At 52.7% G+C, this 18897-nt stretch overlaps 1 protein-coding gene across 1 annotated transcript in view; it reads right to left on the bottom strand.

The window, feature by feature from the left end:
• Positions 1 to 413: 413 nt before the first annotated feature.
• The window catches only part of LOC147097216 (retinoic acid receptor gamma), a 39893-nt gene continuing 21409 nt past the window's right edge, over positions 414 to 18897 (bottom strand). The window contains exons 4-7 of the mRNA XM_085973105.1: positions 18053 to 18229; positions 15093 to 15297; positions 2830 to 2988; positions 414 to 1111 (exon numbers count right to left, since the gene is read on the bottom strand). Coding sequence (XP_085829231.1) covers positions 957 to 1111; positions 2830 to 2988; positions 15093 to 15297; positions 18053 to 18229 — 696 coding nt within the window. The 3' untranslated portion in view covers positions 414 to 956. The remainder of the gene's footprint in view (positions 1112 to 2829; positions 2989 to 15092; positions 15298 to 18052; positions 18230 to 18897) is intronic.

Below are 18897 nucleotides of genomic sequence, written 5' to 3'. Positions count from 1 at the left end.
TCTGCTCCCGGCGTTCGAGCGTCTCCCCGTCTGCTCCCGGCGTTCGAGCGCCTCCCCGTCTGCTCCCGGCGTTCGAGCGTCTCCCCGTCTGCTCCCGGCGTTCGAGCGTCTCCCCGTCTGCTCCCGGACTTCGAGCGTCTCCCCGTCCCGGACTGCTCGCAGATTCAGAGTCCTTGCTCCTCGCTCCTGAAAATGTCCAGCCAGCCATGGTGGGTGGGTGGGGGAGTTGGTGGGGAGACTGTTAGCCCCTCACCCCCTCACGCCGACGCCCGCTCAGAACCCCCTCACCGTCCCGCCGAGGGGCCGAGTCACACCTTATAGTCAGAACCCCGAAAGATGCGATGGCAGGTGGCGTCGGTCGGACTCCTCCTGTGCGATTCGCCCCCCCCCCGCCAATTCCTTTCCCCCCCCCCCGCACAATTCCTTTCCCCCCCCATTGCAGACTGTGGGGGCGAAGGGGGGAGCGGAGGAGGGACTGGACCTGATAAATAATCCTCGGAGAAAGACTCACACACGGTGGGTAAAGGACAGACCCTCATCATCGCCCCTCGGTGTCCCAGAGACCCCCACCACTCGACCGACCAGGAGAATCAAAGTGTGGGGGTTGGGGGCGAGAATTTGGGGGGGCGCGCTGTGAACCCCACAAATGTCCGGTTATCCGAGACGCCCCCCGCCCCTCTCCCCAACACCCACTCCCAGAAACAGTCTCCCATTAATGGTCCCAGACAAGGGTGGCACCAAACCCCTAATATACAACCACCGGCGCCCCAGACCCCTTCGTGCCGCTGCACCCCCCCCACCAATAGTCCGTATAAACAGCTCATGGTCCTTGTGTTGAGTTGGGGGGGAGAGAGAGTCGGGGGGGTGGTTAAGGGGGTTGGGTTGTCGAGCTGCCTGATTTCGACCCCCCCCGCACCTCGTCTGTCTGTGGGGGGCCCCCCACACTCGGCCCAGAGTTACAGCGTGGGGGCCGGACTGGACTCTCCACTCTCCTCTTCCTTGGCGTCTGTCTCCTCCGCCCCCAGAGCATCCGGATTCTCCAACATCTCCCGGATCAGAGGGGGCATCGGCCCCGGGATCTCCATTTTCAGGGTGATGGCGCGTTCCGCACCTGCAGAGGGGGAGGGGCGGTCAAAATACCCTGAGGTTAAAATTCATCCTCACACAGAGAGAGAGAGAGAGAGAGACAGAGGGAGAGAGTGAGACAGACAGAGAGAGAGAGAGAGACAGACAGAGAGAGACAGAGAGAGACAGAGTGAGAGTCCTTGTGTTCCAGCAAAGATCCAAACATCAGGGACCCAAAATAAATTTCACAGTAGGAACAACCAAAATTGAACAAACCACTAACTACACATACTTAGGCTTAAAAATCAGTTCTACGGGAAACTTCAAACTGGCTGTGAATGAACTGAAAGAGAAAGCAAGAAGGGCTTTCTATGCCATCAAAAAATCAATCCAAATAGAAATCCCAATTAGCATTTGGCTCAAAATTTTCAAATCAGTAATTGAACCAATTGCACTCTATGGCAGTGAGGTGTGGGGACCGCTAACTCAACAAGAATTTGCAAAATGGGACAAACACCCAATTGAGATCCTACATGCAGAATTCTGTAAAGGTATCCTCCGGACTCAAAGGAAAACAGTAAACAATGCATGCAGGGCGGAACTAGGCCAATATCCATTAATAATCACTATCCAAAAAAGAGCCACCAAATTTTGGAATCACCTACAAATGAGCAATCCCCAATGCTATCACTACGACGCCCTGAAATGCCAAGAGCTGACCATAAAGAAGAATACCCTCAGTCAACTAGTCCTGGGACTCAGTGAAGTAACTACTAACAATACTAACAGTAACCAGCCCCAGGACAGTGACAGGGTAACACAAAGAATTCGACCCAACACAATCGTCGCTAAGCAAAAGGAAAAATATCTGACATATTGGGCAGAAACAACAAAAACCCAAAGCAAACTCAATTGCTACTTGGCCCTAAACAGACAATACAACATAGCTGATTACCTGACCATGGTAAAGGATAACAAACTGAGAAGAACCTTGACAAGGTACAGACTTAGCGAACATAGCCTAGCGATCGAAAAAGGCAGACCAGGCTGCCAAGAGAAGACAGGATATGATCTCACTGCAGTCAGGGAGTAGTGGAGACAGAGATGCACTTCCTCACAGCCTGCGGAAAATATCAGGGCATCAGGGAGAATTTCTACCAAACATTCTCACAAATATGCCCTGATTTCAGAAATCTGAATGACAACCAAAAACTCCCATTCCTACTGGGAGAGGAGAGAAGCTGTGTAACACTGGCGGCACACTATGTTACAGCTTGCCATGAACAGAGGGACAACCAGTAAACTAAGAAAAGAATATATATAAACAATGCGAATGTATATTTATACACTCAGGGATATACCTGTTTATACACTGTATGAATAGAACTGCGTTTATGTGCTAAACCATAAATGTATTTTGATGCTTGGGCAACATAAGATGTAACTTATCATGCCAATAAAGCGATTTGAATTGAGAGAGAGCGAGAGAGAGAGACAGAGAGAGACAGACAGAGAGAGAGAGAAAGACAGACAGAGAGACAGAGAGAGAGACACAGAGAGAGAGAGACAGAGACAGAGAGCGACAGAGAGAGAGAGACAGAGAGAGAGACAGAGAGAGAGACAGAGAGACAGACACAGAGAGAGAGAGACAGAGAGAGAGACAGACAGAGAGAGACAGAGACACAGAGAGAGACAGTCCTTCACCACTCCCGCCGTCCCTCCCAGACTCCCGCCGGCTCCACTTCCCGATCTCCGCCCGTTCACCTTTCGCGCTGATGCCCCTCAGGTCTGTGATCTTCATCAACATCCGAGGGAACATGTAGGGTTTCTCTGGCCGCCTTTTCCGGGCGTAAACCTTGAGGGCTTCGAGGAGCGGCTCCTGCAGCTGATCCACCTTCTCTGGTTCTTCCAAATCCATACGGTCTGCGGGGAGAGAGGAGAGTGATCGCTGGTCAGTGTCCCTGTCCCTGTCCCAACCCCCTTAACCACCCCCCTGACTCTCTCCCCCCCAACTCAACGCAAGGACCATGAGCTGTTTATACGGACTATTGGTGGGGGGGTGCAGCGGCACGAAGGGGTCTGGGGCGCCGGTGGTTGTATATTAGGGGTTTGGTGCCACCCTTGTCTGGGACCATTAATGGGAGACTGTTTCTGGGAGTGGGTGTTGGGGAGAGCTTTACTCTGTATCTAACCCCATGCCCTGGGAGTGCTTGATGGGACAGTGTAGAGGGAGCTTTACTCTCTATCTAACCCGTGCTGTACCTGCCCTGGGAGTGTTTGATGGGACAGTGTAGAGGGAGCTTTACTCTGTATCTAACCCCGTGCTGTACCTGCCCTGGGAGTGTTTGATGGGACAGTGTAGAGGGAGCTTCACTCTGTAACTAACCCGTGCTGTACCTGCCCTGGGAGTGTTTGATGGGACAGTGGAGAGGGAGCTTTACTCTGTAACTAACCCGTGCTGTACCTGCCCTGGGAGAGTTTGATGGGACACTAGAGGGAGCTTTACTATGTATCTAACCCGTGCTGTCCCTGCCCTGGGAGTGCTTCATGGGGACAGTGTAGAGGGAGCTTTACTCTGTATCTAACCCCACGCTGTAACTGCCCTGGGAGTGTTTGATGGGACAGTGTAGAGGGAGCTTTACTCTGCAACTAAACTGTGCTGTACCTGCCCTGGGAGTGTTTGATCGGACAGTGTAGAGGGAGCTTTACTCTGTATCTAACCCGTGCTGTACCTGCCCAGTGAGTGTTTGATGGGACAGTGTAGAGGCAGCTTTACTCTGTATCTAACCCCGTGCTGTACCTGCCCAGTTAGTGGTTGATGGGACAGTGTAGAGGGAGCTTTACTCTGTATCTAACCCCATGCCCTGGGAGTGCTTGATGGGACAGTGTAGAGGGAGCTTTACTCTCTATCTAACCCATGCTGTACCTGCCCTGGGAGTGTTTGATTGGACGGTGTAGAGGGAGCTTCACTCTGTATCTAACCCGTGCTGAAGCTGCCCTGGGAGTGTTTGATGGGACAATGTACAGGGAGCTTCAGTCTGTAACTAACCCGTGCTGTACCTGCCTTTGGATTGTTTGATGGGGCAGTGTAAAGGGAGCTTTAGTCTGTATCTAACCCGTGCTGTACCTGCCCTGGGAATGTTTGATGGGGACAGTGAAGAGGGAGCTTTACTCTGTGTCTAACACGTGCTGTCCCTGCCCTGGAAGTGTTTGATGGGACAGTGTAGAGGGAGCTTTACTATGGGCAGCACGGTGGCATAGTGGTTAGCACTGTTGCCTCACAGCGCCAGGGACCCGGGTTCGAATCCGCCCTCGGGCGACTGTCTGTGTGGAGTTTGCACATTCTCTCCGTGTTTGCGTGGGTTTTCTCCGGGTGCTCCGGTTTCCTCCCACAGTCCAAAGATGTGCGAGTTAGGTTGATTGGCTATGATAAATTGACCCTTAGTGTTAGGGGATTAAATACGTGGGGATAGGGTGGATATGTGTTGGTATAGGGGTTACGGGGATCGGGTGGGACATGTGTCGGTGCAGGCTCGATGGGCCGAAATGGCCTCTATCTGCACTGTGGGGTTTCTGTGATTTCTGTGATTCTGTGTATCTAACCCATGCTGCACCTGCCCTTGGAGATTTTGTTGGGACAGCTTAGAGGGTGCTTTACTCTGTATCTAACCCATGCTGTACCTGCCCTGGGAGTGTTTGATGGGACAGTGTAGAGGGAGCTTTACTCTGTATCTAACCCGTGCTGTACCTGCCCTGGGAGTGTTTGATGGGACAGTGTAGAGGGAGCTTTACTCTGTATCTAACCCGTGCTGTACCTGCCCTGGGAGTGTTTGATGGGACAGTGTAGAGGGACCTTTACTCTGTATCTAACCGTGCTGTACCTGCCCTGGGAGTGTTTGATGGGGACAGTGTAGAGGGACCTTTACTCTGTATCTAACCGTGCTGTACCTGCCCTGGGAGTGTTTGATGGCGACAGTGTAGAGGGAGCTTTACTCTGCATCTAACCTGTGTTGTACTTGCCCTGGGAGTGTTTCTCGGACACTAGAGGGAGCTTTACTCTGTATCTAACCCCGTGCTGTACCTACCCTGGGAGAGTTTGACGGGACACTAGAGGGAGCTTTACTATGTATCTAACCCGTGCTGTACCTGCCCTGGGAGTGCTTCATGGGGACAGTGTAGAGGGAGCTTCACTCTGTATCTAAACTGTGCTGTACCTGCCCTGGGTGTGTTTGATCGGACAGTGTAGAGGGAGCTTTACTCTGTATCTAACCCGTGCTGTACCTGCCCTGGGAGTGTTTGATGGGACAGTGTAGCGGGAGCTTTACTCTGTAGTTAACCCGTGCTGTTCCTGCCCTGGGAGTGTTTGATGGGACAGTGCAGAGGGAGCTTTACTCTGTATCTAACCCCGTGCTGTACCTGCCCTGGGAGTATTTGATGGGACAGTGTAGAGGGAGCTTTACTCTGTATCTAACCCCGTGCTGTACCTGCCCTGGGAGTGTTTGATGGGTCAGCGTAGAGGGAGCTTTAATCTGTATCTAACCCCGTGCTGTACCTGCCCTGGGAGTGTTTGATGGGGACAGTGTAGAGGGAGCTTTATTCTATATCTAACCCGTGCTGTACCTGCCCTGGGAGTGTTTGATGGCACAGTGTAGAGGGAGCTTTACTCTGTATCTAACCGCGTGCTGTACCTGTCTCGGAGTGTTTGATGGGACAGTGTAGAGGGAACTTTCCTCTGTATCTAACCCGTGCTGTACCTGCCCTGGAAGTTATTGATGGGACAGTGTAGAGGGAGCTTTACTCTGTATCTAACCGCGTGCTGTACCTGTCTCGGAGTGTTTGATGGGACAGTGTAGAGGGAGCTATACTCTGTATCTGACCCGTGCTGTACCTGCCCTGGGAGTGTTTGATGGGACAGTGTAAAGGGAGTTTTACTCCGTATCTAACCCTGTGGTGTACCTGCCCTGGGAGTTCTTGATGAGGACAGTGTAGAGGGAGCTTTACTCTGTATTTAACCCCGTGCTGTACCCCGCCCTGGGTGTGCTTGATGGGGTCAGTGTAGAGGGAACTTTACTCTGTATCTAACCGTGCTGTACCTGCCCTGGGAGTGTTTGATGGGGACAGTGTAGAGCCAGCTTTCCTCTGTATCTAACCCCGTGCTGTACCTGCCCCGGGAGTGTTTGATGGGACAGTGTAGAGGAAGCTTTACTCTGTATCTCACCCCGTGCTGTACCTGCCCTGCGAGTGTATGATGGGGACAGTCGAGATGGAGCTTTACTCTGTAACTAACACATGCTATACCTGCCCTTGGAGTTTTTGTTGTGACAGCTTAGAGGGTGCTTTACTCTGTATCTAACCCCTGCTGTACCTGCCCTGGGAGTGTTTGATGGGACTGCGTAGAGGGAGCTTTACTCTGTATCTAACCTGTGTTGTACTTGCCCTGGGAGTGTTTCTTCGGGACACAAGAGGGAGCTTTACTCTGTATCTAACCCGTGCTGTCCCTGCCCTGGGAGTGCTTCATGGGGACAGTGTAGAGGGAGCTTTACTCTGTATCTAACCCCACGCTGTAACTGCCCTGGGAGTGTTTGATGGGACAGTGTAGAGGGAGCTTTACTCTGCAACTAAACTGTGCTGTACCTGCCCTGGGAGTGTTTTGATCGGACAGTGTAGAGGGAGCTTTACTCTGTATCTACCCGTGCTGTACCTGCCCAGTGAGTGTTTGATGGGACAGTGTAGAGGCAGCTTTACTCTGTATCTAACCCCGTGCTGTACCTGCCCAGTTAGTGGTTGATGGGACAGTGTAGAGGGAGCTTTACTCTGTATCTAACCCCATGCCCTGGGAGTGCTTGATGGGACAGTGTAGAGGGAGCTTTACTCTCTATCTAACCCATGCTGTACCTGCCCTGGGAGTGTTTGATTGGACGGTGTAGAGGGAGCTTCACTCTGTATCTAACCCGTGCTGAAGCTGCCCTGGGAGTGTTTGATGGGACAATGTACAGGGAGCTTCAGTCTGTAACTAACCCGTGCTGTACCTGCCTTTGGATTGTTTGATGGGGCAGTGTAAAGGGAGCTTTAGTCTGTATCTAACCCGTGCTGTACCTGCCCTGGGAATGTTTGATGGGGACAGTGAAGAGGGAGCTTTACTCTGTGTCTAACACGTGCTGTCCCTGCCCTGGAAGTGTTTGATGGGACAGTGTAGAGGGAGCTTTACTATGGGCAGCACGGTGGCATAGTGGTTAGCACTGTTGCCTCACAGCGCCAGGGACCCGGGTTCGAATCCGCCCTCGGGCGACTGTCTGTGTGGAGTTTGCACATTCTCTCCGTGTTTGCGTGGGTTTTCTCCGGGTGCTCCGGTTTCCTCCCACAGTCCAAAGATGTGCGAGTTAGGTTGATTGGCTATGATAAATTGACCCTTAGTGTTAGGGGATTAAATACGTGGGGATAGGGTGGGATATGTGTTGGTATAGGGGTTACGGGGATCGGGTGGGACATGTGTCGGTGCAGGCTCGATGGGCCGAAATGGCCTCTATCTGCACTGTGGGGTTTCTGTGATTTCTGTGATTCTGTGTATCTAACCCATGCTGCACCTGCCCTTGGAGATTTTGTTGGGACAGCTTAGAGGGTGCTTTACTCTGTATCTAACCCATGCTGTACCTGCCCTGGGAGTGTTTGATGGGACAGTGTAGAGGGAGCTTTACTCTGTATCTAACCCGTGCTGTACCTGCCCTGGGAGTGTTTGATGGGACAGTGTAGAGGGAGCTTTACTCTGTATCTAACCCGTGCTGTACCTGCCCTGGGAGTGTTTGATGGGACAGTGTAGAGGGACCTTTACTCTGTATCTAACCGTGCTGTACCTGCCCTGGGAGTGTTTGATGGGGACAGTGTAGAGGGACCTTTACTCTGTATCTAACCGTGCTGTACCTGCCCTGGGAGTGTTTGATGGCGACAGTGTAGAGGGAGCTTTACTCTGCATCTAACCTGTGTTGTACTTGCCCTGGGAGTGTTTCTCGGGACACTAGAGGGAGCTTTACTCTGTATCTAACCCCGTGCTGTACCTACCCTGGGAGAGTTTGACGGGACACTAGAGGGAGCTTTACTATGTATCTAACCCGTGCTGTACCTGCCCTGGGAGTGCTTCATGGGGACAGTGTAGAGGGAGCTTCACTCTGTATCTAAACTGTGCTGTACCTGCCCTGGGTGTGTTTGATCGGACAGTGTAGAGGGAGCTTTACTCTGTATCTAACCCGTGCTGTACCTGCCCTGGGAGTGTTTGATGGGACAGTGTAGCGGGAGCTTTACTCTGTAGTTAACCCGTGCTGTTCCTGCCCTGGGAGTGTTTGATGGGACAGTGCAGAGGGAGCTTTACTCTGTATCTAACCCCGTGCTGTACCTGCCCTGGGAGTATTTGATGGGACAGTGTAGAGGGAGCTTTACTCTGTATCTAACCCCGTGCTGTACCTGCCCTGGGAGTGTTTGATGGGTCAGCGTAGAGGGAGCTTTAATCTGTATCTAACCCCGTGCTGTACCTGCCCTGGGAGTGTTTGATGGGGACAGTGTAGAGGGAGCTTTATTCTATATCTAACCCGTGCTGTACCTGCCCTGGGAGTGTTTGATGGCACAGTGTAGAGGGAGCTTTACTCTGTATCTAACCGCGTGCTGTACCTGTCTCGGAGTGTTTGATGGGACAGTGTAGAGGGAACTTTCCTCTGTATCTAACCCGTGCTGTACCTGCCCTGGAAGTTATTGATGGGACAGTGTAGAGGGAGCTTTACTCTGTATCTAACCGCGTGCTGTACCTGTCTCGGAGTGTTTGATGGGACAGTGTAGAGGGAGCTATACTCTGTATCTGACCCGTGCTGTACCTGCCCTGGGAGTGTTTGATGGGACAGTGTAAAGGGAGTTTTACTCCGTATCTAACCCTGTGGTGTACCTGCCCTGGGAGTTCTTGATGAGGACAGTGTAGAGGGAGCTTTACTCTGTATTTAACCCCGTGCTGTACCCGCCCTGGGTGTGCTTGATGGGGTCAGTGTAGAGGGAACTTTACTCTGTATCTAACCGTGCTGTACCTGCCCTGGGAGTGTTTGATGGGGACAGTGTAGAGCCAGCTTTCCTCTGTATCTAACCCCGTGCTGTACCTGCCCCGGGAGTGTTTGATGGGACAGTGTAGAGGAAGCTTTACTCTGTATCTCACCCCGTGCTGTACCTGCCCTGCGAGTGTATGATGGGGACAGTCGAGATGGAGCTTTACTCTGTAACTAACACATGCTATACCTGCCCTTGGAGTTTTTGTTGTGACAGCTTAGAGGGTGCTTTACTCTGTATCTAACCCCTGCTGTACCTGCCCTGGGAGTGTTTGATGGGACTGCGTAGAGGGAGCTTTACTCTGTATCTAACCTGTGTTGTACTTGCCCTGGGAGTGTTTTCTTCGGGACACAAGAGGGAGCTTTACTCTGTATCTAACCCCTGCTGTACCTACCCTGGGAGAGTTTGACGGGACACTAGGGGGAGCTTTACTATGTATCTAACCCATGCTGTACCTGACCTGGGAGTGTTTGATGGGACAGTGTAGAGGGAGCTTTACTCTGTATTTAACCCGTGCTGTACCTGACCTGGGAGTGCATGATAGGACAGTGTAGAGGGAGCTTTACTCTGTATCTAACCCGTGCTGTACCTGCCCTGGGAGTGCTTCATGGGACAGTGTAGAGGGAGCTTTACTCTGTATCTAAACTGTGCTGTACCTGCCCTGGGAGTGTTTGATGGGACAGTGTAGTGGGAGCTTTACTCTGTATCTAACCCCGTGCTGTACCTCCCCTGGGAGTGTTGATGGGGACAGTGTAGAGGGAGCTTTATTCTATATCTAATCTGTGCTGTACCTTCCCTGGAAGTTATTGATGGGACACTAGAGGGAGCTATACTCTGTATCTAACCCATGCTGGACCTGCCCTGGGAGTGTTTGATGGGACAGTGTAGAGGGAGCTTTACTCTGTATCTAACCCTGTGGTGTACCTGCCCTGGGAGTTCTTGATGAGGACAGTGTAGAGGGAGCTTTACTCTGTATTTAACCCCATGCTGTACCTGCCCTGGGAGTGTTTGATGGGGCAGTGTAGAGGGAGCTTTACTCTGTATCTAAACATTGCTCTAACTGCCCCTGGTAGTGTTTAATGGGACAGTGTAGAGGGAGCTTTACTCTGTATCTAACCCTGTGCTGTACCTGCCCCGGGAGTGTTTAATGTGACAGTGTAGAGGAAGCTTTACTCTGTATCTAACCCCGTGCTGTACCTGCCCTGCGAGTGTATGATGGGGACAGTGTAGAGGGACCTTTACTCTGTAACTAACACATGCTGTACCTGCCCTTGGAGTTTTTGTTGGGACAGCTTAGAGGTGCTTTACTCTGTATCTAACCATGCTGTACCTGCCCCTGGGAGTGTTTCATGGGACTGCGTAGAGGGAGCTTTACTCTGTATCTAACCTGTGTTGTACTTGCCCTGGGAGTGTTTCTCGGGACACTAGAGGGAGCTTTACTCTGTATCTAACCCTGCTGTACCGACCCTGGGAGAGTTTGACGGGACACTAGAGGGAGCTTTACTATGTATCTAACCCATGCTGTACCTGACCTGGGAGTGTTTGATGGGACAGTGTAGAGGGAGCTTTACTCTGTATCTAACCCTTGCTGCACCTGCCCTGGGAGTGTTTGATGGGACAGTGAAGAGGGAGCTTTACTCTTGTATCTAACCCTTGCTGTACCTGCCCTGGGAGTGTTTGATGGGACAGTGTAGAGGGAGCTTTACTCTGTATCTAACCCCGTGCTTTACCTGCCAAGTTAGTGTTTGATGGGACAGTGTAGAGGGAGCTTTACTCTGTATCTAACCCCGTGCTGTACCTGCCCTGGGAGGTGTTTGATGGGGACAGTGCAGAGGGAGCTTTATTCTATATCTAACCTGTGCTGTACCTTCCCTGGAAGTTATTGATGGGACACTAGAAGGAGCTATACTCTGTATCTAACCCATGCTGTACCTGCCCTGGGAGTGTTTGATGGGACAGTTTAGAGGGAGCTTTACTCTGTATATAACCCGTGCTGTACCTGCCCTGGGAGTGTTTGATGGGACAGTGTAGAGGGAGCTTTACTCTGTATTTAACCCCATGCTGTACCTGCCCTGGGAGTGTTTGATGGGACAGTGTAGAGGGAACTTTACTCTGTATCTAACCCCGTGCTGTACCTGCCCTGGGAGTGTTTGATGGGACAGTGTAGAGGGATCTTTACTCTGTATCTAACCCGTGCTGTACCTGCCCTTGGAGTGTTTGATGGGACAGTGTAGAGGGAGCTTTACTCTGTATCTAACCCCGTGCTGTACCTGCCCTGGGAGTGTTTGATGGGACAGTGTAGAGGGAGCTTTACTCTGTATCTAACCCGTGCTGTACCTGCCCTGGGAGTGTTTGATGGGGACAGTGTAGAGGGAGCTTTACTCTGTATCTAACCCCGTGCTGTACCTGCCCTGGGAGTGTTTGATGGGACAGTGTAGAGGGAGCTTTACTCTGTATCTAACCCGTGCTGTACCTGCCCTGGGAGTGTTGATGGGACAGTGTAGAGGGAGCTTTACTCTGTATCTAACCCGTGCTGTACCTGGCCCTGGGAGTGTTTGATTGGGGACAGTGTAGAGGGAGCTTTACTCTGTATCTAACCCCGTGCTGTACCTGCCCTGGGAGTGTTTGATGGGACAGTGTAGAGGGAGCTTTACTCTGTATCTAACCCGTGCTGTACCTGCCCTGGAGTGTTTGATGGGACAGTGTAGAGGGAGCTTTACTCTGTATCTAACCCGTGCTGTACCTGCCCTGGGAGTGTTTGATGGACAGTGTAGAGGGAGCTTTACTCTGTATCTAACCCCTGCTGTACCTGCCCTGGGAGTGTTTGATGGGACAGTGTAGAGGGAGCTTTACTCTGTATCTAACCCGTGCTGTACCTGCCCTGGGAGTGTTTGATGGGACAGTGTAGAGGGAGCTTTACTCTGTATCTAACCCGTGCTGTACCTGCTCTGGGAGTGTTTGATGGGACAGTGTAGAGGGAGCTTTACTCTGTATCTAACCCGTGCTGTACCTGCCCTGGGAGTGTTTGATGGGGACAGTGTAGAGGGAGCTTTACTCTGTATCTAACCCGTGCTGTACCTGCCCTGGGAGTGTTTGATGGGACAGTGTAGAGGGAGCTTTACTCTGTATCTAACCCCATGCTGTACCTGCCCTGGATGTGTTGATGGGGACAGTGTAGAGGGGAGGCTTTACTCTGTATCTAACCCGTGCTGTACCTGCCCTGGGAGTGTTGATGGGGACAGTGTAGAGGGAGCTTTACTCTGTATCTAACCCGTGGCTGTACCTGCCCTGGGAGTGTTTGATGGGACAGTGTAGAGGGATCTTTACTCTGTATCTAACCCCGTGTTGTACCTGCCCTGGGAGTGTTGACGGGACAGTGTAGAGGAGCTTTACTCTGTATCTAACCCGTGCTGTACCTGCCCTGGGAGTGTTTGATGGGACAGTGTAGAGGGAGCTTTACTCTGTATCTAACCCCGTGCTGTACCTGCCCTGGGAGTGTTTGATGGGACAGTGTAGAGGGATCTTTACTCTGTATCTAACCCCGTGCTGTACCATGCCCTGGGAGTGTTTGGATGGGACAGTGTAGAGGGAGCTTTACTCTGTATCTAACCCGTGCTGTACCTGCCCTGGGAGTGTTTGATAGGACAGTGTAGAGGGAGCTTTACTCTGTATCTAACCCGTGCTGTACCTGCCCTGGGAGTGTTTGATAGGACAGTGTAGAGGGAGCTTTACTCTGTATCTAACCCCGTGCTGTACCTGCCCTGGGAGGTGTTTGATGGGGACAGTGCAGAGGGAGCTTTATTCTATATCTAACCTGTGCTGTACCTTCCCTGGAAGTTATTGATGGGACACTAGAAGGAGCTATACTCTGTATCTAACCCATGCTGTACCTGCCCTGGGAGTGTTTGATGGGACAGTTTAGAGGGAGCTTTACTCTGTATATAACCCGTGCTGTACCTGCCCTGGGAGTGTTTGATGGGACAGTGTAGAGGGAGCTTTACTCTGTATTTAACCCCATGCTGTACCTGCCCTGGGAGTGTTTGATGGGACAGTGTAGAGGGAACTTTACTCTGTATCTAACCCCGTGCTGTACCTGCCCTGGGAGTGTTTGATGGGACAGTGTAGAGGGATCTTTACTCTGTATCTAACCCGTGCTGTACCTGCCCTTGGAGTGTTTGATGGGACAGTGTAGAGGGAGCTTTACTCTGTATCTAACCCCGTGCTGTACCTGCCCTGGGAGTGTTTGATGGGACAGTGTAGAGGGAGCTTTACTCTGTATCTAACCCGTGCTGTACCTGCCCTGGGAGTGTTTGATGGGGACAGTGTAGAGGGAGCTTTACTCTGTATCTAACCCCGTGCTGTACCTGCCCTGGGAGTGTTTGATGGGACAGTGTAGAGGGAGCTTTACTCTGTATCTAACCCGTGCTGTACCTGCCCTGGGAGTGTTTGATGGGACAGTGTAGAGGGAGCTTTACTCTGTATCTAACCCGTGCTGTACCTGCCCTGGGAGTGTTTGATGGGACAGTGTAGAGGGAGCTTTACTCTGTATCTAACCCCGTGCTGTACCTGCCCTGGGAGTGTTTGATGGGACAGTGTAGAGGGAGCTTTACTCTGTATCTAACCCGTGCTGTACCTGCCCTGGGAGTGTTTGATGGGACAGTGTAGAGGGAGCTTTACTCTGTATCTAACCCGTGCTGTACCTGCCCTGGGAGTGTTTGATGGGACAGTGTAGAGGGAGCTTTACTCTGTATCTAACCCCGTGCTGTACCTGCCCTGGGAGTGTTTGATGGGACAGTGTAGAGGGAGCTTTACTCTGTATCTAACCCGTGCTGTACCTGCCCTGGGAGTGTTTGATGGGACAGTGTAGAGGGAGCTTTACTCTGTATCTAACCCGTGCTGTACCTGCTCTGGGAGTGTTTGATGGGACAGTGTAGAGGGAGCTTTACTCTGTATCTAACCCGTGCTGTACCTGCCCTGGGAGTGTTTGATGGGGACAGTGTAGAGGGAGCTTTACTCTGTATCTAACCCGTGCTGTACCTGCCCTGGGAGTGTTTGATGGACAGTGTAGAGGGAGCTTTACTCTGTATCTAACCCCATGCTGTACCTGCCCTGGGAGTGTTTGATGGGGACAGTGTAGAGGGAGCTTTACTCTGTATCTAACCCGTGCTGTACCTGCCCTGGGAGTGTTTGATGGGGACAGTGTAGAGGGAGCTTTACTCTGTATCTAACCCGTGCTGTACCTGCCCTGGGAGTGTTTGATGGGACAGTGTAGAGGGAGCTTTACTCTGTATCTAACCCCGTGTTGTACCTGCCCTGGGAGTGTTTGACGGGACAGTGTAGAGGGAGCTTTACTCTGTATCTAACCCCGTGCTGTACCTGCCCTGGGAGTGTTTGATGGGACAGTGTAGAGGGAGCTTTACTCTGTATCTAACCCGTGCTGTACCTGCCCTGGGAGTGTTTGATGGGACAGTGTAGAGGGATCTTTACTCTGTATCTAACCCCGTGCTGTACCTGCCCTGGGAGTGTTTGATGGGACAGTGTAGAGGGAGCTTTACTCTGTATCTAACCCGTGCTGTACCTGCCCTGGGAGTGTTTGATAGGACAGTGTAGAGGGAGCTTTACTCTGTATCTAACCCGTGCTGTACCTGCCCTGGGAGTGTTTGACGGGACAGTGTAGAGGGAGCTTTACTCTGTATCTAACCCCGTGCTGTACCTGCCCTGGGAGTGTTTGATGAGACAGTGCAGAGGGAGCTTTACTCTGTATCTAACCCGTGCTGTACCTGCCCTGGGAGTGTTTGATGGGACAGTGTAGAGGGAGCTTTACTCTGTATATAACCCGTGCTGTACCTGCCCTGGGAGTGTTTGATGGGACAGTGTAGAGGGAGCTTTACTCTGTATCTAACCCCTGCTCTCCCTACCTCTCCCAGATCCCATCGGAGAGCAGTTACCTCCGCAGATGAGACAGATCGCACTGAGGAGGCCGGTTTCCGTGTCGTCCATCTCGAGGGGCAGTAACCGGTTGGCAAAGGCAAACAGCAGGTCTGTGAGGGGTCCGAAGCCCGCGTTGTGCATTTGCGTCCTGTTGAGGGTCAGTCCATCCGAGAAGGTCATGGTATCCTGCTCCGGAGTGTAGCGTATGCAAATTCGCAGCATCTGCCAATCAGAGAGTCACAAAATGATACGGGCGCAGAAGGAGGCCATTTGGCCCATCGCGTCCGCGCCAGCCCACAAAGAGCGATCCCACCCTAATCCCACTCTCCAGTTCTTGGTCCGTAGCCCTGTAGCTTATGGCACTTCGAGTGCATATCCAAGTACTTTTTAAATGCAATGAGGGTTCCTACCCCTACCACCCTTTCAGGCAGTGAGTTCCAGACCCCCACCGCCCTCTGGGTGAGAAAAGTTCTCCTCAAATCCCCTCTAATCTACCAATTACTTTATATCTATGCCCCCTCGTTATTGATCTCTATGCTAAGGGGAAATAGGTCCTTCCTATCCACTCTGTCTCGGCCTCATAATTTTATACACCTCAATTAAACCTCCCCCTCAACCTCCTGTGGCCTTCATAGCGAGAGCCCCCTACTACCCGCCCTATCTCTGTAACCTCCTCCAGCCCCCTACTACCCGCCCTATCTCTGTAACCTCCTCCAGCCCTCTACAACCCTCCCTATCTCTGTAACCTCCTCCAGCCCCCTACAACCCTCACTATCTCTGTAACCTCCTCCAGCCCCCTACAACCCTCCCTATCTCTGTAACCTCCTCCAGCCCCCTACAACCCTCCCTATCTCTGTAACCTCCTCCAGCCCCCTACAACCCTCCCTATCTCTGTAACATCCTCCAGCCCCTACTACCCTCCCTATCTCTGTAACCTCCTCCAGCCCCCTACTACCCGCCCTATCTCTGTAACCTCCTCCAGCCCCCTACTACCCGCCCTATCTCTGTAACCTCCTCCAGCCCCTACTACCCTCCCTATCTCTGTAACCTCCTCCAGCCCCCTACTACCCGCCCTATCTCTGTAACCTCCTCCAGCCCCTACAACCCTCCCTATCTCTGTAACCTCCTCCAGCCCCCACAACCCTCCCTATCTCTGTAACCTCCTCCAGCCCCCTACAACCCTCCCTATCTCTGTAACCTCCTCCAGCCCCCTACAACCCTCCCTATCTCTGTAACCTCCTCCAGCCCCCTACAACCCTCCCTATCTCCGTAACCTCCTCCAGCCCCCTTCAACCCTCCTTATCTCTGTAACCTCCTCCAGCCCCTACAACCCTCCCTATCTCTGTAATCTCCTCCAGCCCCTACAACCCTCCCTATCTCTGTAACATCCTCCAGCCCCTACAACCCTCCCTATCTCTGTAACCTCCTCCAGCCCCCTACAACCCTCCCTATCTCTGTAACATCCTCCAGCCCCCTACAACCCTCCCTATCTCTGTAACCTCCTCCAGCCCCTACAACCCTCCCTATCTCTGTAACATCCTCCAACCCCCTACAACCCTCCCTATCTCTGTAACCTCCTCCAGCCCCTACAACCCTCCCTATCCCTGTAACATCCTCCAACCCCCTACAACCCTCCCTATCTCTGTAACATCCTCCAGCCCCCTACAACCCTCCCTATCTCTGTAACCTCCTCCAGCCCCTACAACCCTCCCTATCTCTGTAACATCCTCCAACCCCCTACAACCCTCCCTATCTTTGTAACCTCCTCCAGCCACTAAAACCCTCCCTATCTCTGTAACCTCCTCCAGCCCCTACAACCCACCCTATCTCTGTAACCTCCTCCAGCCCCCTACAACCCTCCCTATCTCTGTAACCTCCTCCAGCCCCCTACAACCCTCCCTATCTCTGTAACATCCTCCAGCCCCTACAACCCTCCCTATCTCTGTAACCTCCTCCAGCCCCCTACAACCCTCTCTATCTCTGTAACCTCCTCCAGCCCCCTACAACCCTCCCTATCTCTGTAACCTCCTCCAGCCCCCTACTACCCTCCCTATCTCTGTAACCTCCTCCAGCCACTAAAACCCTCCTTATCTCTGTAACCTCCTCCAGCCCCCTACAACCCTCCCTATCTCTGTAACCTCCTACAGCCCCCTACAACCCTCCCTATCTCTGTAACCTCCTACAGCCCCCTACAACCCTATCTCTGTAACCTCCTCCAGCCCCTACAACCCTCCCTATCTCTGTAACCTCCTCCAGCCCCCTTCAACCCTCCTTATCTCTGTAACCTCCTCCAGCCCCTTACCACCCCCTCCCTCTCACAGAATCATAGAAATCACAGAAACCCCACAGTGCAGATAGAGGCCATTTCGGCCCATCGAGCCTGCACCGACACATATCCCACCCGATCCCCGTAACCCCTACACCAACACATATCCGACCCTATCCCCGTAACCCCACGTATTTAATCCCCCTAACACTAAGGGTCAATTTTATCATAGCCAATCAACCTAACCCGCACATCTTTGGACTAGACCCTCTCTCTGTAACCTCTGCCAGATTCTACAACCCACCGAGATCTCGGCGCTCCTCCAATTCCGGCCTCTTGCCCATCCCCCCGATTTTCATCGCTCCACCATTGGAGGCCGTGCCTTCAGCCGCCTGGACCCCGAGCTCTGAAATTCCCTCGCTAAACCTCTCCGCCTCTCTCCCTCTCCTCCTTTAAGACGCTCCTTAAAACCTCCCTCACCTGTCCTAATATCTCCTGATGTGGCTCGATGTCAAATATTGTTTGATAATCGCTCCTGTGAAGCGCCTTTTACTGTGTTAAAGGCGCGGCATAAATGGGGGGAGTTGGTGGTCTTGTTGCCCCCTCCACTCTGGAAGCCAGTGAATGGTCCGATCCCATGAGGGCCTCTGTGGGACGGAAGGGGGCGGGTTCAGCCTTGCCTGAGGGTGAACATGGACCTCGGATACTCACCAGGATGTCGAGGCAGGCGGCTTTGAGCAGCGTGATCTGGTCAGCGATGGTGAGGGCGGTGAATCCCGGCAGTCGTTTGGCAAACTCCACGATTTTGATGATGCATTTGGTGGATAGCTCGCTGAACTTATCCCAGAGGCCCAGGTCCAGCTGTACTCGGTGATCGGCGCTGGAGTTCTGGGACGGGGAGAGAGAGCAAAGAGGTGTCAGAGAGGGGGAGCGAGGGAGAGGGAGGGAGGGAGAGTGAGAGGGGGAAGCGAGGGGGAGAGTGAGAGGAGGGACAGGGGGGAAAGAGCAAAGGTGTCAGAGAGGGGGAGCGAGGGACAGGGAGAGGGAGGGAGAGAGGGGGGAGAGGAGAGAGAGAGAGAGGAGAGGGAGAGGGAGGGAGAGAGGGGGAGAGAGGGGGAGAGAGGGAGAGAGGGGGAGAGGGAGGGGGAGAGTGGAGGAGAGTGAGAGGAGGAGAGGGGGGAAGAGAGGGAGGGAGAGTGAGAGAGAGGGAGGGAGGCAGAGACATACATGAAGATGTATTGAGTGAGTGAACAACTTGTCTGACTCCTTGTTGTCTGATAGCTGATCTCACTCTCACCCCCAACCTCCGTTGTAACCTGTCTCTCTATCCATCTATTCTCTCTCTCTCTCTCTCTCTCTCTATCTCTGTCTCTCTTTCTATCTCTGTCTCTCTCTCTATCTGTCTCCCTCCTCTCTCTCGCCTCTCTCTCTCTTGCTCCTCCTTCCCTCCCCCCTCTCCCCCACCCCCCGCCTCTCTTCCCCCTCCCTCCCCCACTCTCTCTTCAACCTCTCTCTCCTTGCAGGGCCTTGGTGAGACCACACCTGGAGTACTGTGT

This window comes from Somniosus microcephalus, chromosome 33, assembly GCF_052327205.1.
Source record: "Somniosus microcephalus isolate GS21.2 chromosome 33, FLI_Smic_1.0, whole genome shotgun sequence".
Classification (NCBI taxonomy): Eukaryota; Metazoa; Chordata; class Chondrichthyes; order Squaliformes; family Somniosidae; genus Somniosus; species Somniosus microcephalus.
The sequence above is the reverse complement of the archived record's forward strand: the minus strand, read 5'-3'. Positions and strand labels throughout refer to the sequence as shown.